This window comes from Psammomys obesus, unplaced genomic scaffold, assembly GCF_907164565.1.
Source record: "Psammomys obesus unplaced genomic scaffold, mPsaObe1.curated_primary_1811, whole genome shotgun sequence".
In the NCBI taxonomy this organism is placed as follows: Eukaryota; Metazoa; Chordata; class Mammalia; order Rodentia; family Muridae; genus Psammomys; species Psammomys obesus.
The window spans coordinates 2068668-2094972 of record NW_026596064.1 but is presented as its reverse complement, the minus strand read 5'-3'; the positions used below and the strand labels follow the sequence as shown (position 1 = coordinate 2094972).

The 26305-nt window shown below is 44.8% G+C and overlaps 1 protein-coding gene and 1 non-coding gene across 2 annotated transcripts; one reads left to right on the top strand and one right to left on the bottom strand.

Moving 5' to 3' along the window:
• Positions 1-1827: 1827 nt before the first annotated feature.
• Ehhadh (enoyl-CoA hydratase and 3-hydroxyacyl CoA dehydrogenase) lies at positions 1828-26305 on the top strand. Its single transcript, XM_055624875.1, has 7 exons — positions 1828-1947; positions 9494-9597; positions 10994-11163; positions 12891-13002; positions 17180-17284; positions 22047-22388; positions 24283-26305. Exons 1-7 carry the CDS (start codon positions 1874-1876, stop codon positions 25542-25544), a joined length of 2169 nt encoding a protein of 722 aa, XP_055480850.1. The 5' UTR covers positions 1828-1873; the 3' UTR covers positions 25545-26305.
• On the bottom strand, positions 12247-12352 carry LOC129689874 (U6 spliceosomal RNA). Its single transcript, XR_008722196.1, has one exon. It is a non-coding gene; the product is annotated as a U6 spliceosomal RNA (small nuclear RNA).

Below are 26305 nucleotides of genomic sequence, written 5' to 3'. Positions count from 1 at the left end.
AAGGGGAGGAGGAAGGGGAGGAGGAAGGGGAGGAGGAAGGGGAGGAGGAAGAGAAAGAGAAAGGGGAGGAGGAGGGGGAGGAGGAGGGGAAGGAGGAGGGGAGGAAGAGGTGGGGGAGGATGGGGAGGGGAAAGGGGAGGAGGAAGGAGGGGAGGGGGAGGAGGAAGGAGGGGAGGAGGAAGGAGGGGAGGAGGAAGGAGGGGGAAGATGGGGGAAAAAAGGAGAGGAAGGGGAAAAAAAGGAAGAGGCCGAGGAGGCCGAGGAAAAAGAAGGCTGCTGCTACCTGTGCTGTTGCTGGTTCATCCTTCTGTGTTTGCTGATGATAGATATCCTGATGACTGAGATTGCTATTGTACCAAAGAACCCAACAACCCTAACTAGCTGGAAGTAGTAAAGAGACCTACGCCCCTTCTCTCCACTAACCTCTCTCTCCTACCTAGTGTTGAGGGTTGGAAGGTATTAGGGTGGATAAGGGCTGGAAGGGAGGTAGAGGCATAAGAACCCAGATAACACAGATAACAAGTACGTCCACAGCCCTCGAGGAGCAGGCAGGGTCAGCACTGGATGAACCTGATTGTAACTGCCCTGTGAACTTTGTCCCCTAAATGCCTCACTTGCCTCACGCTGGTTCTGCTCCTCTTGAGGAGCCAAGCCTAAACAGCCATGCAGTTTAACGTCTTTGCATGGAAGCTTGCACCAAGCCCTCTGGGGGAAACACCACAGCTGTACTCAACTAGAACCAAAGTGTGGGACACAAGGGCCAGTGACTGACTCCTCCAAGGTGGAGGTTACAAAGTGTCTCCAGCTGGCTCCAAAGGGTGCTTATCATCCACCCCTGCCCCAAAGGGGTGGGGTGTTAAACCTTGAACTCGGTGCTGTTAAACCTTGAACTCTACCTGTTCAAGTTCCTAGGATGCGGTGACAGAGTGTTTCCTCCTGTATACCCGTATCTGAAGGGGAGTCCAAGATGAAGGCGATGCTTCTTATAGGAAGGGAGAGACCTGGGCTGGCCAGGAAGACTTCCGCCAACAGAACCCACTTAGGCGAGTTTGGGGACTAGTTAGAGCCTACACATTAGGCCTGGTTTTAGAGGCAGTAGCTGGAGATTGCCGTCACTGGTAAGAAGGTGCTTGCTCCCACGAGACTGCCGTCGCTGGCACCTGCAGCGATTGAGTGATTGACTGTTCTTGCCACGCGGGCTACCAATAACTGGAATGACCGCTGCTTGTTACCGGGGCTGCCAGGGCGCTCAGCCTTTTTCTACCAGCCAGCTCCTCTCTTCATTTCAAGAAGTAAAGATCACTCCTGGAAGCAATCTCTAGACATTGTCAAAACTTGTGAAACATCAGTGAAGACTTACAAGTGTGTTTCCTTGTCATCCTGCACACTGTCTTCTGGGTATCTGCTGGACTTTGGCAACCGCTACAAGCCACGAGCTGTCGGTAGGACCCTGTCCAGCTGTGCTTTTAGAGGAAAGAGACAGGTTTATTGTCAGTCTCCGGCCTAGGTCCAGCCCACAATATGTGCGCAGTGCGCGGCTGATGTATGAAAAATCCCAGACCGTAGGAGGGACAGAAGCAGGGAATCTGTCGGGGCTTCGCGACCTGGCAGATGGCTGTTTTGTGAACCTGTAGTTGACAGCCCTGGCTGTCAGACAGACCCAGCGGCTGGGCTAGCCTTTGGACACGCCCTCGGCTAGCCTGGGAGAACCACCCTCTCTGGAGCACCGCCCGCCCTGCGGAGCACGCGGGGCAGGGGGCGGGGGCGGCGGCTCCCATTGGCCCAGCGCGCGCCCCTCCTCTCAGGGCGGCCCAGAAAAGGAGCCCGGGGCTGCCCCAGACCTTAGAGTTGCCGGATACCTTGTGACAAGACAATGGCTGAGTATCTCAGGCTGCCCCACTCTCTGGCGCTGATCCGCCTCTGCAACCCGCCGGTCAACGCCATCAGGTAACAGCGCCCGGGACAGCGGGGTGTGGCGGGGAGGGGTGGGGGCTCGCCCCCTGCCAGGCCAATGGGCAGCTGGCTCCGGCCTTCCGCTGCCCACTGTTGATCCGGCTGGTTCCTGGAGGCTGGCGCGCGGAGCGCCTTCCCTGCAACCTGACCGCTTGCAAACCCAGCTTCTCCGTGAAGCCGAAAAGCTATAGTTACCCGAAAAACACGGAGTACGGTCCCCATGCATGTCAACCCTGCCTGTCAGAGGAGGCCTACTGAACAGCATTTTCCGAAAAGCTAGAGTTAGGTTTACTCCACAGCGCGGTGCACTTAGCACATTGCTTTTAAAACGGAGATCTGCCGTCTTTCTGAAGAAAAAGTTCATTTACCTTGTCCATTCTGTATCACTGGCGAACAGAGCACAATTCTCTATTAGCCTACTGCCTCGGGGTGGACCGGATCGTGACGGATACTGTGTAACTTTCGTCGGTGCCAGACTGGCACACAACTACAATAGCAGCGTTCAGCAGGCTGAGGCAGGAGGAAGCGTTGGTCTATTCGGACCATCTCAAAAGAAATCAATAAGAAAAAGAGAGAGATGTTAATTTTAACTGAGATTTTAAACCACAGTGCCATTAGATTTTATTTTTAAAAATTTAACATTATTTTATTTTATGTATATTTTACCTGCGTGTATGTCTGTGTACCACATGTGTGCCTGGTGCTCACGGAGACAAATTTTTCTCCTCATTATTAATATTTATTTATTTATTTATTTATTTATTTATTTATTTATTTATTTATTTATTTATTTATTTTTTGAGACAGGGTCTGATCTGGAACTAGCTGGGTGAACCAGCTAGTTCACCAGCTGGGAGGAGACTGCCTCCCAGCTATTGGGATTAAAAGTGTGGGTTACCACACCTGGCTTAATACTGTACTTATTTTAAGGTGAAGAATGGCCTTCACTAACACATAGTTCACATGCAAATCACATGCAAATTTGTCCATTTTCTGGCCTTTTGCAGGTTGGACGCAAAATACTATCATGTCAATTTCACTCTTAATCTCAGCCCAGAAACCAGGAAGTGGTCACTTCCTTTGTTTTCCCAAAGAAAGCATAAGCCATGTGAGGTGTGTTTGGGGTGTTCCTGTACTGACAGGATTACTAGACAGAGGATTATTCTGTTATGAACTTTCTGTTCATGGGGCACTATGTCCACCAAAGGTGAGGGGGAAATGTCCCACAGCTCATAATTCTTCAGGTGCTATCTGATATGTTTCTAGCATTTGGCTTGCTCCATCCCTCCCCACTCAGGAGAAATTAAGTATCTCTCTCAAAAAGTTGTATGGGTTAACTAAGATGGAGATTGTAAATGCCTCCTTGTCTCTCTGAGCAGCCTGTGATCGTTCCCCTCCAGAATTCTCCTCTCAGCATCTGCCTCAGCCTCATGGAGATTGCTTGTTTGTTTGTTTTGGGACAGGGTTTCTCTGTGTAGCCCTGGCTGTCCTGGAACTCACTCTGTAGACCAGGCTGGCCACGACTCAGAAATTCTCCTGCTGCTGCCTCCAGAGAGCTGGGATCAAAGGTGTGCGCCACCACTGCCAGGCTGAGATTTTTTTTTTTTTTTTTTTTCCCTCTTAGACCCTGAACTTTCCTATCTGTTTTATTTTGAACTTTAATTTTAGGTAAATTGTTCACCAACTTTAACAGCTTCCTTTTTGTTGTTGTTGTTTTTTACTTTAATTTTTATTTTTTAAAATCTTTTCTGGCCTCGTTCCCTCTCTCTCTTCTTTTTTATTTTATTCAAGAAGCTGTCTTTTCCTACCTGAATGTGATATGGTAACTTTTTTAATTCTCTGTCTTCCCATCCAATTAAAATCTCTGTTGCTGGAGCAGGCGGCCATGTTTCTCTCCATTCTTGGAAAGTCATGTTTATTCCTAAGTGTAGATCATGGCTGATCACTGAGCCTGTCTCACAAAGTAATGCTTTCCAACATTTTTTTTTTTTACTATTATAATCGACCTAGTTTTAAAAAAAAAAAAAAACTTAAACTTAATTTAAGTACATAAAATCTGAAGATGCATACGTGCATATAAAATACAGAACTGAAAACAGAATTTCCTGAAGCCGAGCCATTGTTATAGATTTTGAAATATTCTGCTTTTACTTCTGTTTCTCTGGGGGGAAAAAAAAGCCTAGTTGTAGGTCACAGATTTGATTTGATATGGTTTGGTTTAAGTAACAACAGCAAAAAAAAAAAAAAAAAAGAAAAGAAAAGAAAAAAGAAAGAAAATCTGAGTAGGGAAATCCTGCTATGGTCAAAGAAGCTGCCGGATGAAAGCCAGCATTCACAAAAATGTTATCTTGTTTTTGTTTTGTTTTGTTTTGGCGTGTTTACATAGGTGTGGTGTTCATGAATGCATGTTCAAGTGTCCATGTGTGTGTGAGCTATGCATACACCTATGTGCCCTGTATGAGTGTGGAAGCCGGTGGTTGGCGCTGCAAGTCTTCCTGGATTACTCTCCACCTTGTTCACTGAGGCAGAGCTCACCAGTCTAGTTGGCAGCTTGCTCCTAACCCCCTGTCTCCTGGCCTCCACACCCACCTGGCACTTACAGGTCTCCACACTTGCTGCTCTTGTGGCAACTACTGAGCTGTTTTCTCAGCCAATTAATGTTGTCATCACTGTAGACTCCACTGACACATCTGGCTTTTTGTAAGGGGCAGGAGGAGGGGTGTGGGGTTGAGGGCAGAGGTGCTTTCTTAACTCAGAGCCTTTACCTTGTTGGAACATCTCAGTTAGCTGAATTTAATAGGACTATTATCAGTTATAACCATTTTCCTAGGGTCTAATTCCTTTCTGACTGCAGCCATCTGGGGGCTGAGTGAGAAAATGCAACAATTCCTGGTATCTATGAGGTGACTAAAGTTTTTCAAAGAACAATTAGCACAAAAAAAGCCTCTATGGATTCAATTTCTTGTTCAGATAATTCAGGGTTCACTGCCTTTACAACCAGGAGGAATGCTTCCTCCATAGTGGCTGTTTCTGAGCCATTTCCTTCTCCCCCAGTGGACCATGGAGGTTGTCCTGGCTCAGTTGGAGTCACATGGTACCTAGAAGGAAAACAGCCAGCCTCTGGGTTCCACATCTGCCGTTCAGCCATCCTTGGGTGAGAAAGTAGTCACATCCACCACGGAGGGCCCCGTCATGAACACGGAGATTGGTTTTTCCTTGTCATTATTTTTTGAGCAGTGCCACCTACCAAATATTTACATAGCATTTGCAGGTTGCGGGCTACTGTAGTCTAGAGATGATGTGTGTGTTTATGAATACTATCTCACTTCTCTGAGGCTCTTCACTAGATGAGGACTTAGGTGCCTTGAGGGAGAGGGCCACTGGGTTCCTTGTTCCGATGGATGCAGAGGAAACGCACAAGCTTTGTGGACTTCTAAATGTTATGAAACCGTTCTCAAGCTGTGTCATCAAGCCTGGGGTTCTCTCTTATTTTCTCTGGGCTCAAGGCTGAAAACTAACTAGGGGAAAGGTAACTGTCATAAACATGCTTACTGGAGTAGTTTCAGGATTTACCCAGAGAAATAGATTAAATCCTTCACTGAGTTTAGCCAGACACATTTGCTTGAATCCAGATAGGTGTTGGCTTGGTTACCAGGCCTGGTGTGGCATGACTCACCCGTGTGCACTCACACAGACACACACAAACTTGCTCCTATAATCCACATATTTAAAAACTTCATGCCTTACTTTTGAACTGAAGACATGCACACAAAATAGGTACTACTGAAACCAGTTTTCTGAACCAAAGCTGACTTTAGAGGTTAGTTGGGACTGTTTTTTTTCCCCCCTTTTTGGAAAAATATATATATTGGTTTATAAGCCTCATACTTGATTTGATGAACTTTGATTTCAATGAAAAAAAAAATACTGTTCACAGGGAAAACAGCCGATGTGACCGAAGCTTAAGCATTTGCTCAGCACTCAGGAAATGCTGTCTATTTTGAAGACTTCTTTGTCAGCCCCTGTCCCTCCACGTCCCATCCCCACCCATGGCCTTCCCTTCAGCTGTGGTAGCTCAGGGCCTACATCTACTATCAACATTTTCACTACAGCAGCTCATCCTTTCTCTTTGTTTCTAGTTTTAAAGTTTTTCATTGCTACCAAAAGAATCTATGAAAGGGGAGGGGTAGGAAAGCCAGTCTCTTCTTCATGGCACAGAGTGAGGTGATTTTGGTTGAGACCAGTCTTTCATTGTTGTCTGAGGGTTTGTTGGTGTTGTTTGCTTTGGATTTTTGAAACAAGGCTTTACTCTGTAATGCAGGCTGGCCTTGACCTTGTGACAGTCCTTCTCCCCCAAACATCCAAGTGCTGGGATTACAGATTAGAGCCACCACTGGCTGCCATTCTTTACCCAGAAGAAAAATACAATGGCCTTCTGAATCCCTGGGTCTCCCATAAGTCATTCAGCCAACCAACACAGATGAAAACGTATGCCAACCCCCAGGGTGCCTGAGGCTCTGATAAACGCAGAGGCTTTTATCCATCTATGTATAATCACCTTTCCCAGGATACTTCCAGGGAGGGCGATGGTCATAGGCTTCATGCTGCTGAGCCACCCTTTCATATAACAGACCTCCACATGTCGGGGTTTTCATAATCTGGAATGGGCTTTAGAGGGGTCCGCATACCAGCTGTAATGTTACAGCTCATAGTCTGTTTTCGTGGTCAGATTCCATTTCCAGTTAACCAGTCAAAAGCAGACAGTGAAAGGGTGGAAAGTAAGTAGGTAAGGGACTGTTGTCATGTAGAGATGTCATGTCCCTTATTCCCTAAGGACTTTGTTGTTCTGCTTTAAGGTCTTTCTCACTGATTTCCCTTGGTTCTGCTTGTTCAACAAGTGAATATATTCCCAGCTCTTCCTTTGTTTTATAATTTTTATTATCTCTTATTTTTAACTTTTGTGGAAAATTATCTTTCTAGCTTACTGAGTATTTTTTAAAGACAAGGCATCAGTATATAGCCTGGGTTGGCCTTAAGCAGACAGAAATCCACAAGCTTTTGCTTCCCAGATGCTGAGATTAAAGGTGAGAGCCACCTACTGAGCTATTATTTGAATAATTCTTTTTCTCCCCCACCTCATTATAAATTCTTCACTGTTTTCTTTCCCAGATTTCTTTCTATTCCAGTCAAAGTCTAGGACCTGTGTAGAAGGAGGGTGTTCCTATATCTTTGCCCAGAATAACACCCTTCGCATCTCTAAACCTCCACTCTCTGTCAGAGGAGAGCACATATTTTCCCTAGCAACTACAAACACATGTGCAAAAATGCAGAGCTTAAAATTAAGTTTCTTGAAAGTAAAACCTAACCTCATATGTTTAGTGTCTTTTATTTTCTTATTAATTATTTTCTTTTTGGAAATAGCACAAATTTGATTCAGTAAACTTTAGATGTTTTCTGCTTGTTTTTTGTTTTTGATTGTTTGTTTGTTTGTTTGTTTGTTGTTTGTTTTAATAATGCCAAAGGAAGAAAGGGCTTGTTGCGGTGAAGCAGGCCGTGGGTCACATTTCTTCTCAGAGTCCATTCTCCTGCCTGAGAGACACCGTGATGCCCCTTACCTGGCCCTGCTCAAGCTCTGATGTTTGTATCCACTTTTCTTATTCCCTGTTTTTGAAATGAACAGGAATATGAATAAAAGAGGAGGGGATCATTGTTAGCCTTCTCCTCGGTGACTCCCAGGAAAGGGACATCCAGAAGGAAACAATTTGGTGTGGGTCCTATACCTGTCTTTTACCCACAGAGAGAGAATAGTGTTCCATCCACAGCAGCTGAGTTCCCCGCAAGGAGGCCACGTTTTTCTTTTCTTGTCATTATTCCCTAAGGAGTGCACTGTGGCCTGTGCAGGGAGTGTATTTTATGGTTTGTTATGAACAGTTTGGAAATGCAGGTCTGCATGAGCTGTGTGAGAGTGCTGCAGAGTTTTATCTGCCGGACTTGCACATGTAAGGGTGTTTGTTATGCTAGGGGCATGATGTCCCAGAAGCATTCCACCCTGATACCTCAGGACAGCTGCTCGGCCCTTTGGACTTCTCATTATTATGTAATGGCTCAGATTCTGTTTATTCTGTTTCCTATTAATGAGTCAGGAGCGTGAGTTTTTATTTGATTGTGTCTAGGTAAAAAGTAACTGGGTGAAAGGTAATTATCATGCATAAGGTGAGGATCTATGCTACACCATGGATCATCGTCTTCTTGGTCTTAGCACATCTTTTGTAACAGTTTGGTTTTAAAATTCATACATATAAGAATGAAAGTTCTACCCAGAATACACAGCATTCCAAACAAAACTGGTCAGAGTTTTCTGCCGTCTTCCTTGCAGCCCGTGAGTTTCCCAAGTTCCCGCCTTCACCACGCTAATAATCCCCTCTGCAGATTTCTCCCTTGTCTTGTGACAAGTGCTCTTGAATGGGATCGCTGAGCCTTCCCTACTTCTTGAGTGGGGACAGGTTTGGAGGGTGTACCCTCGGCTCGCATTCCCTGTTCATCTGGGATGGTCACCCTCCTGTGAGGTTAGCTGTGTTTTCTGTGGCTGCCTCCCTCATCTACTGAACCTGGGCAAAGCTTCTACGGTGATGGTACTTGCTCAACATTTCTCTTTTTTCCTCTCCTCCTATATCAATGAGGGTGGAATTTAGCTGTCACAGACAGAAAACTCTCAATGACAGTGAACTGACAAAGACCAACAGCTTCTCTCACAGCAGAGCATAGCTCCCCAATCCTCAGTGTTTGTCCTGACACCCTTGGTACCTACCTTCTACGTCTTGGTAGAAGGATACTCTGTCTAGCCATCTCATCTGCCTTCTTGCTAGGAGCAGAAAGGAAAAAAAAAAAAAAATAGGAAAACATGCCAGGAACGGTGCACTTATCAGATACAGAATTTAGCATCTTGGGCAGCCTGTACTGCAAAGCATGCTGGGAAATGTAGTCTTTACTTTCAGCCACCATGGAGCCAGCTAAGAAGCAGGTGTTGTAAACAGTTAGAAGACAGTGAGGAGGAATGGGTGTTTGAAATACCTAGCAGTCTGCCTCATGTCCCGGACAGTCTCCCCTTTTTCCAAGTATGAGCAACTGAAGGAAATGTTGTCCCTTCCAGACTCCTACACTGCCACTGGCTCCTTTTTATTTTCCCACAGCACTCATCTCGCACGCTTTGCGTGGCGGTTGTGTTTTACCTGTCAGGTAACTCTGTACTTGCGTTAGCGTGTATAATATGTTTAAAGCTGGTTACCAATGATTTTTCATGATCAAAGTTAGAGCACAGTGGAGGAAAATAATATTGCTTTTAAAGTAGATTCATGAGCTCAGCGCTTGACAGTAGACATTTTAGCCCTCGAACAAATAGTGAAAGTTCCATGACAACGATCTGTATTTTTTTTTTTATTCATCATAATGGTTCAATTGCTCATTAGTAAAGAAAAATCTTTAAGATGGTAGAAATTTAGTTTTGACTAATTTGCTTTATGGCACTTTCTCTTCCTTTCAGTCCAGCTGTAATCAGGGGAATAAGAGATGGACTCCAGAAAGCTGGGTCGGACTACACGATTAAAGCCATTGTGATCTGTGGAGCAAATGGCTCCTTCTGTGCAGGTGGGTAGTGTCTGAATCTTCCCCATTAGCTCTAGGATTATGCTCAGACCACACCCCACGGTGCACTGCCTGTGAGAAGCGTCATGGGTGAAGGAAGGCATATGTCTGTCCCTAGAGAGACCGAGACAGGACGGTGGCCTTTGAAGAACATTCTGCTCCGGCCTTACTGCCCCATAGCTGCTGCTGTAAACAGCTGAGGTACGCCTGCTCTGCAGGTGCCCCTCCCCCCTGTGTGAGCTTAGGCTAGGCGGGAAAAGGAAAGAAGTAGGTAATAAAAATTATTTTTTAAATCTGATTTTTTTTTTTTTTTTTGTAATCCTGGAGAGTAAACACAGGGCTTTTCTGCAGCTGAGCTATACTTTCATCCCTGAAATAGTTCATTTTTAAATTTTATGCCAAGATTACCGATGGCAAAGAATACATGATGCCATGTGGAAATGCTATAGGAATTACCTATACTGTCATGTAAAGACAAAAAAAAAAAAAAATAAGGTTTTACAGTATGTTCTCCTTGCTAAAAATGAACTTCAAGTTACTTAAGATAGGCATTGAGATAAAAATTTAAATAGCATGCTCAGGCTACATACCCATTTGCATATGTGTGGGAGGACTAAGAATTCACCGAAGTCTTCAACTTTATCTCTGTGTGATGATATTTAGGTGGTTGTTTGTTGTTGTTGGCTTTGTACGGGTTTTTAATTTTCACAATTCCTATATCATTTTTTAATAATCCAGGGAGACAAGCTATGTTAATTTAATTACTCCTAAGAAATCTATCAGGGGCTGGAGAGGTGGCTCAGTGGTTAAGAGCACTGGCTGCTCTTGCAGAAGACCTGGATTTGATTCCCACTCGCACTGGGATGGCATGGCCACTCACAACCATCTGTAACTCCAGTTCCAGGGAATCCAACACCCTCTCCTGGCCTCCATAGGCACTGCATGCTCTCCATGCCCACAGAACAAAATAAATAAATCATTTTTAAAATACTTCAGGAAATCTACCAATACTAACTTGGTTACTGACATAACTCACAAGTAGTTTGCATTTTACACTGCAATGGCTCTTAGTGAAGAAAGGATGGCATTCTTCTAAAACAGGCTGGTAAATCTCGAGAGGCACTAACTCTCAAACTGATAGACTTATTTAAAAAACCTAGTTCTTTTTCTGAGCTTTTACATTTCCGCAAAGCTGGAGCTTCTCTCCACCCAATGGGAACACAGAATTTGGAAGGTCACCTTGTTACCTGGTTCCCGGTAAAGATTTGATTTTTCTCTCATTACCCTCTGAGAATAGAGCGCCTCCCAGCCCGAGGCATCTGAGCCTTCTACTTCTGGCTGCCCCCTTGTGTTGGTGACCAAAGCTTAGTCCTTCTGAACCATCTCCTCTTGTCTTTAGGTGCTGATATCCATGGCTTCAGCTCTCCCTCCCTTGGCCTTTCACTTGGAAGTCTGGTGGATGAAGTACAGAGATTCCAGAAGCCAGTGGTGGCGGCTATCCAGGGTATGGCTCTTGGAGGAGGACTAGAGCTGGCCTTGGGCTGTCACTATCGTATTGCCAATGCAAAGGTAAGAGGCTCCCAGGGGCAGAGTTAGGGTGGGCCATGTCTTCAGAGCTCTAACTGTGGCCTGGGCCTGAGGCTGATGGCTTTGAATAGCTGACTTATAGGGACTGGTCCTGTGCATCTTGAGTGCTGGTGCTCCGCTTTTTGATTCCCTCCCCTTCTTCCACATTGTTCCCTGAGCCTTAGGTTCCAGGGTTCTTTTGTAGATGTTCCATGGGGACGGGGCTCCACAACTCTACATTTTGATTAGTTGTGATTTTCTGTGATGGACTTCAATTGTTACAAAGAAACACTTTCTTAATGAGGGGTGAGGACTACATTTACCTGTGGGGATTAGGACAAATACTTACAATGTATTTAGGGATTTGGCTGTTTAGTAAAGTGAACGTTGTAAGATCTATGACATTGCTAGCCATGTAGTTGGCTAGGTTTTCAGTACCAGAATTTCCCTTTGATTGAGCGGGTCCTAAGTCCAATTAGAGAGCTGTTGGTTAACATGAAGATATGGGTGCCACGCCTGCGCTCCTGTTTTGGTTCATAGACATCGAAGCCAGCTTAGACTGTTGGTAGCTTCCCTGTTTCGGAAGCTTGCAGTACCATGAAAGCTCGTCCTTGGAGAAGAGGCTTTCAGGTCAACTCCAGCTTCACGGCCTCTGGGTCTGTTTCGGAAGTGCATGTGTCCTCATCAATGGGGACTTAACATCCACCTCTGGCAGGCAGCCAAAGGCTAGCAGCAATATTCTATAGTGTTCTTGGAGCCTCTTGGATAATCATGACAGGCACTTCTCATACCTGGTGTTGGAGTTTTTGCTAAATAGTCTGTGACTTTTGTCATACTATTGTCAACCCAGATGGGGAAATACCATTGAAACTATACCATTTTATCTGTACCGATCGATAAAGATTCGGATGTCTTATACGTAATCAACACTTATGACTCTCTCAGACATCTTGGCTGTTAGTTTATCCTCCTCCCTCTTCTGTTTTTTTTTTTAATAGCTCCTTTCTCTTCCTTAGTTAAAATTCCCCCCGTTTTTCCTATTTCCCCCTTCGAATTACTTGTACCCCAGTGTTCCCATCTCTATTGAAAAGGATAAAAGGCTTCATGAGCGTGTGTGTCATCCCTGGCAGCTCCCATGCCAATCATCTCTGTATTGTTCCGGTCTGAGTATCTGTGCTGCCAAAGTGACCACCTGCCTTTTTTATTGTGTTCATTCTGGCAGGCGCACATGTGTTTCATTGTGGCTTGCATTTACATCCCCAACGGCTAATGATATTGAGCGCTATTTGCCATTTGTGTCCTTTCTTTGGGGCACTGTTTATTCGGATAATCAGCCCATTATTAGTTGGTTATCCTTTAATTGTTAAGCTTTGAAAGCTCTTTGTAGCATGGAGATAGGAGAAATTCTATATCATTCTCTCTTCTCCTCTGGGTTTTGTCTTCACATTCTGATGCTTGCAAGAACCACCCTGAAAGCTGTAGAGGTTGTTTCATTATCTGAAATGAGAGTAAAACAACAACAACAAAAAAAAAAAAAACAGTGTGTCCAAGCAAGGATGTGTGGAAAGATGTTAATTAAAGGAGACAGCAGACACTGTGTGCCCTCTGGAGACTTCTCCGGATTTCAGTGAGGCTCTTGTTATGGTGTGAGAAGTTCTGGGCACACTTGCCTAAGATCTCATCGAATTGTCTCATTATGTGGTGGCCTTTCTGCCTTTAATGTCTTTTAGGCTCATGTTGGCTTTCCAGAAGTCACACTGGGGCTTCTCCCTGGTGCGAGAGGAACCCAGCTTCTCCCCAGAGTCGTTGGAATTCCTGTTGCTCTCGACCTGATTACCTCAGGTCAGTGGAAACCTCAGCCTTGATTTGGATGGATGTAGAGAACCAGATCAGCATCTAGAAATCTTGTCTTGGTGACTTACTACTCACATAGGTTCTAAGGAGGCTATTTTAGTTTCTCTGACTCCAAACTTTGTCATCTGTAAAACAGAAGCAAAATCTTTCCTGAGCACTTCCCAAAGGTTTCCGTGAGAGCCTTCTCAACAGTAGTGCATGCAAAGGGCTCATCTAATTGGAGGTCATTTGCAGCTTATGTTTTTATTCATAGACTACGCGTGTTCATATAGCAACCATCATAGGCAGACCTGGTTTAGGAAGTGTAATGTCTGGGGCTGTCAGGTGGTAGAGCTCATCCAGCATGTGTGAAACCTGGATTGTTTCCTTGGCATAAAACCAGGGTCCACTGCATAAAACAGGGTGTGGTGGTTTGTGACTATAATCCTAGCACTCAGGAGATAGACTCGGGAAGATCTGGAGTTCAGGGTCATCTTCAACCATATAGTGTGTTCAGTTCCAGCCTTAGTTACATGGAAAGAAGGGAGGGAGGGAAGAAGGAAAGAAGGAACAAAGGAAAGAAGGAAGGAAGGAAGGAAGGAAGGAAGGAAGGAAAGAAGGAAAGAAGGAAAGAAGGAGAGCAGGCTGGCAGGTGAGTATAATATCCAATAGAATTAAAACTAGAATTTTCAAGTTTAGGTACCAATGACTGAATTATTCATTTTCAAGGCATCTCTACCCTACAGAGTATCAAAGCAGAGGCTGAGACTCATAGCCAAACTTTGGGCAGAATGCAGGGAATCTTATAAAAGAAGGGAGAGATAGAAAGATCTGGAGGGGACAGGAGTTCACAAGGAGAAAAAAAAATCTGGGCACAGGGGTCTTTTCTGACACTGATACTCCAAACAAAGACCATGCATGGAGATAATCTAGAACCCCTGCACAGATGTAGCCCATGGCAGCCCAGTGTCCAAGTGGGTGTCCTAGTAAGGAGAACAGGGACTGCCTCTGACATGAACTCAGTGGCTAGCTCTTTGATCACTTCCCCCTGAGTTAGGAGCAGCCCTACCAGACCACAGAGGAAGACAATGCAGCCAGTCCTGATGAAACCTGATAGGCTAGGGTTAGATGGAAGGGGAGGAGGACTTCCCCTATCAGTGGACTTAGAGAGGGTCATGGGAGGAGAAGAGGGAGGGAGGATAGGATTGGGAGGGGGCTACAGTGGGGATACAAAGTGAATAAATTGTAATTAATAAAACAATAAATTTTTAAAAAGTAAAAAAATAAAAAAGAGAGAGAGAATAGTTGAAATGAAAGTTTTTCTTTTTGAATTGGGAAGATGAACCAAAACTTGACTTTCAGTTGCGGTGAGGTTGGAAGACAGGACATATACAAGTATTTGCTTCAAATAAGCGTGGTTAATCATGAGCCTGTGGGCTGTCTTTCCTTTCAGTGTGTGCACAGTAGCAGTCTCCACTGGAGGGTGAGTTAAAGATTGTGTAGGTTAACACAGTTGCTCAGACCCTTCTTCAATGTGGTGTGAATCCCCTGTTCATTAGCTCTAGCTTGATATTGCTGTCTTTTTCTAAGTTAAACTTAAGATGAGGCTCCCACTTACAAATGACATCCTGACGAACGGGCAGTAAATATAGCAAAGGTTTAAAATTCCATTATTTTTGCAAAAAGTTGTGTTAACATGTAATGAAATTCTTACCATTTTAAAATTATTTCATTCAGAAACCTTTCTAAGGTTCACGTTTTAATTTCCACTACAGTAAATATGGACAGATCCAACCTATGTAAATAGCAGCCTTTTGGAGTCCTTCATAATTTCTAAGAATGTGAAGGCGTGACTTTTTTTTAGGATTAATAATAGAAATCTACATGCTCTAATTTAAAAAAAAACTGACAGAAAAAGAGTATGTGCACAGGCCAACCTAGAAACCAATAGTCTACGTGAATTAAAAATAGCTTTGTCCATTTAAATGAGGTGTGTGAAAGGAAAATTACAAAAACTACATGTGTTGAATTCAAATTCACTCAAATAATCAGGTTACAAATCATTTAATGAAGGAGCATGAAGTATTTGAAGTGATTTTGGAATTCTTCAGAGAATGCCTGTAGTTCAGCATTCTACAGAAACTCAAAGCACGTGAGGCAGGTTATTCAGCAAAAGATGAACTAGAAACAGAAGCATGACAGATTTTGATTTGCATAGCAAAACCTCTTGAATTGGAGGTGAAATTGGCACAGGAATCAACGCCTGTCTTCTTGAGTAGACTGTGATTTGGTGACCAGGTTGGGGGTTGGGTTTAAGATGACATCTCGGGGCTGGGCATGGGAGTGCATGCCTTTAATCCCAACAGAGGCCAGCCTGGTCTACAGAGTTCCAGGACAGCTAAGGCTCCACAGAGAAACTGTCTAGAAGAAACAAACAAAACAAAACAAACAAAAACGATACCTCTGGAAGGTCCCATGAAGACACTGAAATGTTAAGTTTTGGAAAAAAATCTTGAAGAAATTTGGAAAGGAACATACCAGCGTCCAGCACGGAAGAGGCAGTCTCTGCTCCGGTCACTCTGGGATCTCCCTGCAGTTCATCTTTCACTGCTTTTGGGCCACAGCCTGCTAGGCAGAGGCCCCACCTACACTACCTGTGGCCCAAGAGAGAAGTGTTAGCCACAGCTGAGGCTTTGGGTTGAGCACGCGGGGCCTTGTGTGTTGGCCGTTTGGAGCAGACCTGGGCCTTTGTTAGGGCACTAACTGGAAACATAGCCATGATATTCTTCCTGTGAGACTCAAGATCTTGGCAGCAGCTCTATGGGCAGCTCACGTTCCCTGCCTTGTTGGCAGAGATCCTTATAGTGCCCAGATTTCACTTCTCCATGCCTTGGTCTCTTTGACCTGTGTAAGGAGGTTCACATACGCTCACCCAAGTGTCTTTCTCTAGAGGACACTTGACACCGCCTGCCTGCCCCACCCTCCTCACTGGATGAGGGGGCCTGGAAGGCTGTTGATGAAGCAGGTGCAGAAGAACCCACAGCACAGCACTGGTTCCACCAAGCTTGGATTAGGGACCTCACCTGCCTGCCAGGGCATTGAAGGAGCAGTTGTCTGAAGGTGTTTGCTTCCTTCTCAGCCTCCACCAGAAGCAGGGCTGCAAAGCTTGTCCAGAAAAGAGTCCATAATCTAATACAGGGTCAAGATGCTAGGTAACCAAAAAGAGACAAAACTCCATCTGATTTCTTCTATGTAATTTTCACTATACTTTGTGGAATGCCAATTTAATACCGTTTTCCCTGTTCAGCCAACTAGGTTTGTATTTGGGGATTCCTTCCTTCCTTCCTTTTCTCTCTCCCTTTCTATTTTTTTTGTTCATTTCTTTGTTTTTGCTTTTTGTTTTGTTTTTCAAGACAGGGTTTTCTGTGTAGCCTTGGCTGTCCTGAACTAGCTTTGTAGACCAGGCTAGCCTCAAACTCACAGAGATCCGCCTGCCTCTGCCTTCCAAATGCTGGGATTACAAGCGTGTCGCACCTTGCCCGATGGGATTATCTCTTTTCTTGATCAGTATAGTTCCTGGTAGGTGGTAGGTTCAGGCAGAGAACACTGCCACTCTGTGGCCCACCACTTCAATTACAATCCAAAACCCAACCATTTCTCATGCTTCCATAGAGACTTGTGGAGTTCTGTTCCTCTGTAAGTATCTAAAGAGGCCACTTGCCTTTCACCTAACACTCAGAATTACTGTGGCAAGCATAATTACCTCCATTTATCAGCTATGAAATCTGTACAGTTCCCTGGGATTTCTGTAACAGTAAGAATCAGAGCTACAGTTTGAATTCAAGGGTTGTTTGTTTGTTTTGGTTATATCTGTAATGATGTTCAACCAAAGCAGTCCAGCCTGGGCATGGTGGTCCACCTTTGATCCCATCGCTCAGGAGGCAGAGGCAGGCGGATCCCTGAGTTTGAGACCAGCCTGGGCTAGTTCCTGGGAAGCTAGAGCTACATAGTAAGACCCTATCTCAAGAAAACACAACATTGGCTGCAGCAGTCAGGTTGGCCTTGGGCATTTTGCTTACTTACTTATTGGTGTATCCAGGAATGGTAGCCTTACCCAGGAGAAAAAGCAAGGCCCCAGTTCATCCTCACACTGTTCTTTGATATTTTTTTTCCCCTTTTGTTTCAGGAAGACATATTTTAGCAGGTGAAGCACTCAAGCTTGGCATTCTGGACGAAGTTGTGAAGTCAGACCCAGTTGAAGAAGCCATCACATTTGCTCAGAAGATTATGGGTAAACAAAAACAAAGAAATAACATTCGATTAGGAATAAGCCAAAGGTACATTCCACTAAGGGACTTCTTAAGTAGCTAACGGGGCATCCATGCTGGAATGCTGTATTGAGCTGGCGTAAACTCCATGGTGTTTTGTGTCAGGTAATGAAAAGGACATTATTGTAAGTGGTGTTTTGCCAATGGTGTAACCAAAAAAGGGGCGGGGAGGGAGAGAGTGGATGAGTGAGTGTAACTGCTGTCTGTGCCCAGAGTCTTCCGGAAGCATTCACAGGAAGTGAAGAACTGCTTCTGGGAGCAGAGCTGGACACTTGCTGAAGTTTAAAGGAGGTGGCTTATAGTTTATTCTGCTGTACCTTGGGGGTTTTAGGCCCTACGTGTGTTTTTCTGGTTGAAAAGTAGAATTAAAGTTGAAACAGAGGAACAAGCATGTAGCCAGTCCACTGGGCCTACAAGGCTTCCAGAGAGGTCATGACCTCTGGAGTTTCTGTCTTGGACAGGCGTGTTCTGTTGGGTTTTGCAGACCTGTGGTATTCCTTCAAGCATGCCTTTAGCATCTCCTACAGATGATCCGCTCACTGTTTTATTTTTTTGTTTGTTTGTTTGTTTGTTTTTTTACTTAAAACTGTGCCTTTAAGCTAGAAAACAATTAAAACTGTGGCTGATGACATAACTGTAGGAGATGAATTCAGTTCCCAATAGCCTTCCTGCAAGAAAATCTCAACGGAAGGAGAAACCACTTAATAACTTCTGCGGGAAAGTTTGTGGAGGCTGCATCCTCTAACTGAGGAGAAAGAAGCTAAAAACTGCCTACAAAAATGCTTAAGAGGATTGTTGGGCTCCAGGCAGAATGGAGTGTGTGCTAGTCTCTACTTACTGCCACAGAAGGCTCAAGATGTGCCTGAGAGATCTCTAGCTGCCCCTGGCAGGGACCGCTTTTTTTTTTTTTTTTTTGGTCTAGCTGGTTGGGGTTTCAGTGTTTTGATGGTGGCACTCTGTGTCCCTGTGCTCCAGGGAGGACCGGGCCTGTGCATACTCACTCACACAATCTGATTGCAGACAGCGCCCTAGGCCATTCTTGGAATCAAGTTCACACTATTGTTTTTAGTTTGTGTTTCAATGGAAGGTTCCGGCCTTCCCTGGTTTCCCTGAATTCTGCTCTGAGAGTTAGTTTCAGGCAGAGGATAAGGAGCAAGGTCAACCACACTTACACTGTGGGCTGGGGTGTTGCTCCTTGCAGCTTTTAAAGTTAATTCTAAACATTAAATTCCAAAGTTTATAAAACAAAACAACTGGTCTCAGCAACACCACAAATCTTGACCACTTGGTGGCACCCTAATGTCGAGCCACCGTCTGCTTTAAAACATACAGCCTAGGCTGCATAAACCCAGAATGGCTGGGGGCAGTTTTTGTCCTGAGGAGGGGCTGGAGAGGTATAAACTTGCTTGTGATGTACAAATGTTCAAATGTCTGATATGTACTTACAGAGTGAAGCCATGTGTTTGATTCTAATTCCAAGAAGAAGAAAAAAACTGCCATAAATAATTGCCTATATTTTGTACCTATAGCTAGTTAGAATTCACATGAGTAGACTCAAAAATCCTAAGGAGACAATGGCAAATGAAAAAAAAAAAAAAAACCTCACAAAAGTTACTGTATGGTTTTTGCTTTTATTGTGGTGTAGTTTTCTGTTTGTTTGCTTGTTGTTTTGTAGGGAGGTTCATTGAACTCTAATGTCACCAGCACTTGCTTTAAATTTTTTCTGCCCTAGGCTATGTTAGTTTCCCCAGATAGTGCTAATTTCTAGGTGTATTTTCACTTTGTTCAGTCTTATGTATTTCTTCATTGTACAGATCACAATTGACCTTATTTACAGTTCTCCACTTAGGCAGTAATCCAGATGGAGAATAGTTACAATGTTCCCTGAGCTTCCTAAGCTTCCTTGATGCTTAGTTTGGGAACAGTGCAATTCATTCCTTTTAAGTGTAGCATTTGGTGAGTGTCCACCACAGTTTACCGTTGTGTGATTACTGTCACCAAGTAGTGGCAGATAGACTTTTCACTTCAAAGAGAATGGGCTCCTTCTGGTAGATGCCTTCTATTCTGCTTGGCCACCCAGCAGACACTCACCAACTCCAGGACACGGTAGCTTTCTGTTTTTAGAATTTCGTATCCACGTAGTGTGGGCTCTGTGCAAGGCTTCTTTCACCGAGTGTGTTTTTGAGAGTCACCTGTGTTATACTAGGTAGCAACTGACTGCTTTCCATGCCTGAAATGTGTTCTGTAGTGTGACTGAACCATAGTTTCTGTAGTGTGACTGAACCATAGTTTCTGTAGTGTGACTGAGCCATAGTTTCTTTAGCTGATGGACAATGAGGTTGTCGCCACTCTGGATCGTCAGTGGTCTTTGAAGACACACATTTTCCTCACAAGTACACACCCACACATGTTCATGTGTGTCCACATGTACGTACAGTAATACTAAAATAATTGAAAATAGTGTTATTTTCCTACTATCTGAGCCATCGAATTTATGCTGAGGAAAAGAAGAGGCGTGCCCAGCACGTTGGTGGGTGCAGTCTGATACAGAAATGGCCTCTGGACCAAACATCCATATTTTATTCTCCACTCAGCCACATGGATCACAATAGGTCCTCTTTTCATTTTCTGTCTAAAAAGAAAGTGCTCCACCAAAGTAGCTGACATCTGGCCATATGCTGAGAAAACAAAGGCGGTGCTTGTTGAGATCTCAATGTTTGCTCCTTGCTACAACCAAGCACATCCGCTGTGTCTCTTCTGGGCGTCAGTGAATAGAATCCCATGGAAAACGGTAGAACTTTTATCGCTATTGGGTTTTTGTTTGTTTGCTTTACCTGAACACAACTGTTTGAAATCTTAGTATTTTATGTTGGGGGTGATAGAGTGCTTGACTAACATGGAGGGGTCCCTGGGTTCAGTCCCGGCAGCCCACGAAACTGCTCTCTCCTGCAATCCCAGCTCTCTGAGGTAGAGGCAGTGGGATAGAAGGCCGTTCTTGGCTACATGAGATCTAGTCTTTTGCTTGTCGAAGACCGACAGATGTAATAGATGAGCAGCAGAAGAGTCGGCAGCAATAGTGGTCTAACTAGGAGCATCTTGGTGCTGTTTGTGGCCTAGCTCACCAAGCACACCAGTTAGCAATGCATAGTTTTCATTTCCATCTTACGCTTCTTTTGTGCTTTCTCGCTTCTCTCTCTCTTTCATCTGCTTTTAAATGCAGCTGTTAATATGTAGTCCTTTAACAAAACAAAACTGGTGGGTTGCCTTGACGGTCAGGTCCATAAACAACGAACCCATTGTTACATTTGTATTCATACGTGTGTGTGAATTTACTCCTATGAAGCTAGTTTTGGTGCACAACAGTTCTCTAACTTTGTTATGATATTCTGTCATGTAGCCTGCAACCTACTACTCAATCCACTACTCAAATGCTAAACTGAAAAGCTAAAAAAAAAAAAAAGATATAAAGGAGTGAGGAGAGTGGTTCTCATTTCAGTCAGTATTTTGGAGCAAGGGCTTATCTGGAGGGAATGGAGGAGCTGCTGTGCTCATCCCTGTTATATCCTGGAGAGCTGCCTGAGGATTTTAAACATCTTGATTTTCCCAACAGAGAAAACCTTCCAGGCTACAGAGGAACAAGGGATAGAGCAGAGCCAAGTAGAAGTCCTTGCCTCCCCTGAGGAAGGGAGGGCTTGTAAAATGTCACTTCCTTCCACTTGCCCCTGACTAGCAGCCTAGCAATCCCGAGGGTGAGAAGTCCTGGTCCCCACCTCATGTTCTTGGTTTGAGTGCTGGATTTGAGGTCGGGGCACAGGAGGTATCCGTCTGGGAGTCTCAGCTCAGGAAAGGATGCTCTAGGGAATTAATGGGTTTGGTTTTTTTTTTTTTAATATTTTATAGTTTTAACTATGTGTATATTTGTATGGGTTTGTAGACATTAGTACAGTGCCTTCAAAGGCCAAAGAGGGCATTAAATCCCCTGGCCCTGGAGTTACAGGTAGTTGTGAGCAAAGCTCAGTCCTCTGGAAGAGCAGCCAGCGCCCTTAACTGCTGAGCCATCTCTGCAGCCCTGGGTTTTGTTATTGAGACAGTTTGTAGCCCAGGCTAGCCAAATGCTCAGTCTTTCTGTCTCACTGTCTCAACACTGGAATGTGCTGGGATGGGAAGCATATACCACCGTGCTGCCCTCTGATGCCCTGTTCTTGTCTGTATAGTGAGGCCCTTTGCCCAGATGTTTGGTCCATTTTTAGCAGTTCTATTTCTGTTCAAAGACTGGTTGGAGGAGCTTATCAATGAACTATTATCTAGCCCATTGTCAGTTCCTGCAACCATGCCTGTCTGTCACGGTATTTTCTAAAGGTTTTGTCACAATTGCGGTATTTGTCATTATTTTGAATAATTTTGAACATATGACATTAAGAGCTGCACTCTTTGCACTCACTGATAGATTAATAGTTAATCCATTATAAAGTTGTCTTGACCTCAGAATAAAAAGAGAATGCACCTTACGTGCCTAAATTAGTAACTTAATTCTTTTGATCTCCTAGATTTTGCTCTGCCGTCTGAAGTTACTAAGATAGCAGATTTGGGGACTGGTGTTTCATGAACTATCATATTCACAGTGTCTGGTTGGTTCCGTGGCGCCACACACTACTGCTCTGTTGTGCCATCCTGTCCCCTTTTCATCACCCCTGCAGCGTCCTAACCTTTCACAACTCCTTTCAGATAAACCTTTAGCGCCCCGCCGGATCTTAAACAAGCCAGTGCCAAGCTTGCCCAACATGGACAGTGTTTTCGCCGATGCCATCGCCAAGGTGCGAAAGCAGTACCCCGGCCGCCTGGCGCCAGAGACGTGTGTCCGTTCCATCCAGGCCTCCGTGAGGCATCCCTACGAGGTGGCCATCAAGGAGGAAGAAAAGCTGTTTATGTACCTGAAGGCGTCAGGGCAGTCGAAGGCCCTGCAGTACGCCTTTTTCGCTGAAAGATCTGCAAATAAGTGGTCAGTTCCCTCAGGGGCATCTTGGAAAACAGCATCCGCTCAGCCAGTCTCCTCAGTTGGCGTCCTTGGTAAGTACATCACACTTCCCGTCACCTGCCTAGGGGGTGCTGTGTCACCTGCCTCGGGCATGCTATTAGATGTTAAGTTCTTTGCTGAACACGGCACTCAAGTTAGCTCTTGTCAGTTCTTACCAGAGCACCCTCTTCACCCTGCAGGTCAGCTCTAGGGACCGTTGAGCTGCTGCGGCAGTCCTGTCCACCATAGGGGGTAAGAGTGGGGTTTAGTGATGACCCACTGCGTACACCATCTGGTCACTGCCTTGAACACTGCAGTTTTGTCATAATTATTGAAACTGGGAAGAGTGACTTTTCCAGTTCTTTGAAATACTGTTTTGACTCTTCTACGTTTCCTGCACTTCTGTATGAATTTTAGAAGCCACTATTAATTTATGCAAAAAGTTGGGCTGGTACAGTGCTCGTATGTGTTCTACAGATTAATTTGATATTTATCTTAACAGTATTAAATTTTTTTCTGGTCCCTGAACATTGGCCGACTGCCAATTTATTTAGGTCTTTTTTTATTATTATTATTCTTTTTCTTTCTTTCCCTCCCTCTCCCCTTTCCTTCCTTCCTTCCTTCTTTATTTTCTTTTCTTGTTGTCAGCGTTAGGTATCAGACTGAGATCCTTGTGCACACTAGGCAAGCACGTTGACACTGAGCAACAAACACCCTGGCCGTTCTTTCATTTTTTTCTTCAATAGGGTTTCACTGGCTTTATTGAACAAGCCCTCCTTTGTTAAATGCACTCCTTAAGTGTATTTCTTTTTTTTTTTTTAATGTTATTGTAGGTAGAATTGCTTTCTTATTTTCATACAGATTGGTTATTGCTAATATGTGGAAATATATTCAGTGCTGGAGAGATGGCTTAGTAGTTAAGAGCCCCTGATTGGAGCTCGTGACTATCAGAGTTTAGATCTGGGATGCTGGGCGCTTCCATGCAACAAGTTGAGCATCCCCACAATTATTATTATTATTGTTATTATTATTATTTACATCCCAAACCATTTCTCCTCTCCTCCAAGTCCCTCCCGGTACCTTCCCTCCTGTCCACTTCTTCCCCCGTTTCCCAGGGTTAGCAAGTTGCCAAACATGGCATAGCATGCTACAGTGAAGACTAGGTACCTCCCCTGTATTAGGGATGCATGAGGCCACCCAGGAGGAGGGACAGGGTCCCAAAAGCGTGGAAAAGAGTCAGAGACAGCCCCTGCTCTCACTGTTCGGAGTTCCACCAAGAAGACCAAGCTACACAACTGGAACATATGTACAGAGGGCCTAGATAGGTCCTATGCAGGCTCCCTGGTTGTCCATTCAGTCTCTATGAGCCCCCATGAGCCCAGGTTAGTGGGTTCTGTGGGTGTTCTTGTGGTGTCCTTGAACCCCCCTGGCTCCTACAATCTCTCCTCCCTGAGCTCTGCCTAGTGTTTGGCTGTGGGTCTCCTCTGTTTCCATCAGTCGCTGCATGAAGCCTCCCTGATGACAGCTGAGGTAGGCACCAGTCTGTGAGTATAGCAGAATATCCAGGAATCATAAATAAAGGCAACGCAGTTACTTTTATATACAGATTTTACATCCCGGGACTTCACTGGATGTGTTTATTAGTTTTAATAGCTCGTGTGTATGTACGTGCATGAATTCTGATTGTCATTTTCTCTGGAGCACTTAACAGCGCATGAACTATTCAATGCATTTGTGTTCACTCACCAGTCCTGATGTTCTTATGAGTCAGTGATGCTAGGGATGGAAGCCAGGGCCTCGTGTGATCACACTGCCAGTGAGCCGCAGCTCTATCCCCGGCTCAAGCCTTTAAAATGCCACTTTGCCACAGATGCCTTCTACCAGGGACCAGTACCAGCTCACAGTACCAGGTAATCACAGTTTCCTCGTTTTCCTCTGTATCCACAGGCTTGGGCACAATGGGCCGTGGCATTGCCATTTCTTTTGCAAGGGTGGGGATCCCTGTGGTTGCTGTGGAGTCAGACCCCAAGCAGCTAGAAGTTGCAAAGAAGATAATAAATTCCTCCTTGGAAAAGGAGGCATCCATAATGCAGCAGCGTGGCCAAACTCCAGCAGGACCAAAACTCCGCTTCTCCTCCTCCACAAAGGAGCTTGCAAGTGTGGATTTAGTGGTTGAAGCAGTGTTTGAAGATATGACCTTGAAGAAGAAGGTCTTTGCTGAACTGTCAGCCCTGTGTAAGCCGGGAACCCTTCTGTGCACCAACACGTCGGCGCTGGACGTGGATGAGATCGCGTCTTCCACGGGTCGCCCTGAGCTGGTGATTGGCACCCACTTCTTCTCACCAGCTCATGTCATGAGGTTGCTAGAAGTCATTCCCAGCCGGCACACTTCCCCCAGCACCATCGCCACTGTGATGAGCCTCTCCAAAAGGATTGGAAAGATTGCCGTCGTTGTCGGCAATTGCTACGGATTTGTTGGGAATCGAATGTTTGCTCCCTATAACCAACAGGCGTATTTTTTGTTAGAGGAAGGCAGTAAGCCAGAGGAGGTAGATGGGGTCTTAGAAGAGTTTGGTATGAAAATGGGACCCTTCAGACTATCTGACCTTTCAGGGATAGATATAGGTTGGAAAGTTCGCATGGGGCAAGGCCTTACTGGGCCATCATTGCCACCAGGAACTCCTGCCCGAAAGCGGGGCAACAACAGATACTCCCCAATTGCTGATATGCTCTGTGAATCTGGGCGATTTGGTCAGAAGACAGGCAAGGGCTGGTATCAGTATGACAAGCCGCTGGGGCGGGTTCACAAGCCAGATCCCTGGCTTGCCAAGTTCCTCTCACAGTATAGAGAGACCCATTGCATCGAGCAGCGCTCCATCAGCAAGGAGGAGATCCTGGAGCGGTGCTTGTATTCTCTTATCAATGAGGCATTCCGCATCTTGGAGGAGGGGATGGCTTCTAGCCCAGAGCACATTGACGTCATCTACTTTAACGGGTACGGGTGGCCCAGGCACACGGGCGGGCCCATGCACTATGCTGCCTCCGTTGGGTTGCCCACGGTTCTAGAGAAACTGCAGAAATACTACAGACAGAACCCTGATGTCCCCCAGCTAGAGCCCAGCAACTACCTGCGAAAGCTGGTTGCCCAGGGAAGTCCTCCTTTGAAAGAATGGCAAAGCTTAGCAGGGCCCCACAGCAGTAAACTATGACTTAGCCATCTGCACTTCGCCAACTACACTGGCATCTAATTCCAGTGTGGTTCATTCCTAGAATCCGAAGAGATTGCTCTCAAGTATACATCATGATTGATGATGATGATGATGATGATGATGATAACTGGTCAGCAAAAGCTCCTCTCTGTATCTTTCTACCTCATGATTCTATTGGCCAGATTTCAGGACTGTGTTTTCTATACCTCTTACTGCACTATCTGAAAATTTCAGTGAAATGTACTTAGTAATACAAGAATTCTTCTCTTTTGACTTTTTGCCTTGCATCACAAAAACTTACTCAAAATGTTGCTAGTAGAATAATTCATAATAACCCCAAATTGACAACCCAGATGTGCCTTAGAGGATCAACAAAAAGTGGCATATGTCAGCAATTGACACTTTTTAGCCGTGTGAAGTAATTGACGCGTGTTATAACATGGTGCTGGGTTAGGACACAGTTTTAAGGGAGAGGAGGCAGGCAGAAACGATCACATGTCCTATGGTTATGGGTATGAAATTCCAGAATATACAGATCTGTGGACAAAGTAGATAAGTAGCCTGAGGCTGTAACTGTGAGAAATAAAATTACTTCTGATAGATACAGAATATCTTCGGAGGTTGATCAATGTTTCCGAAACCGCTTTAGTGGTGGATACATAACACCACAAATAAACCAAAACACACTGAATTGAATGGATCAAAGCGAGCTATGCTGTACATGTGTATAAAGTTAATAAAATTGATGGTGATAAAGCTTT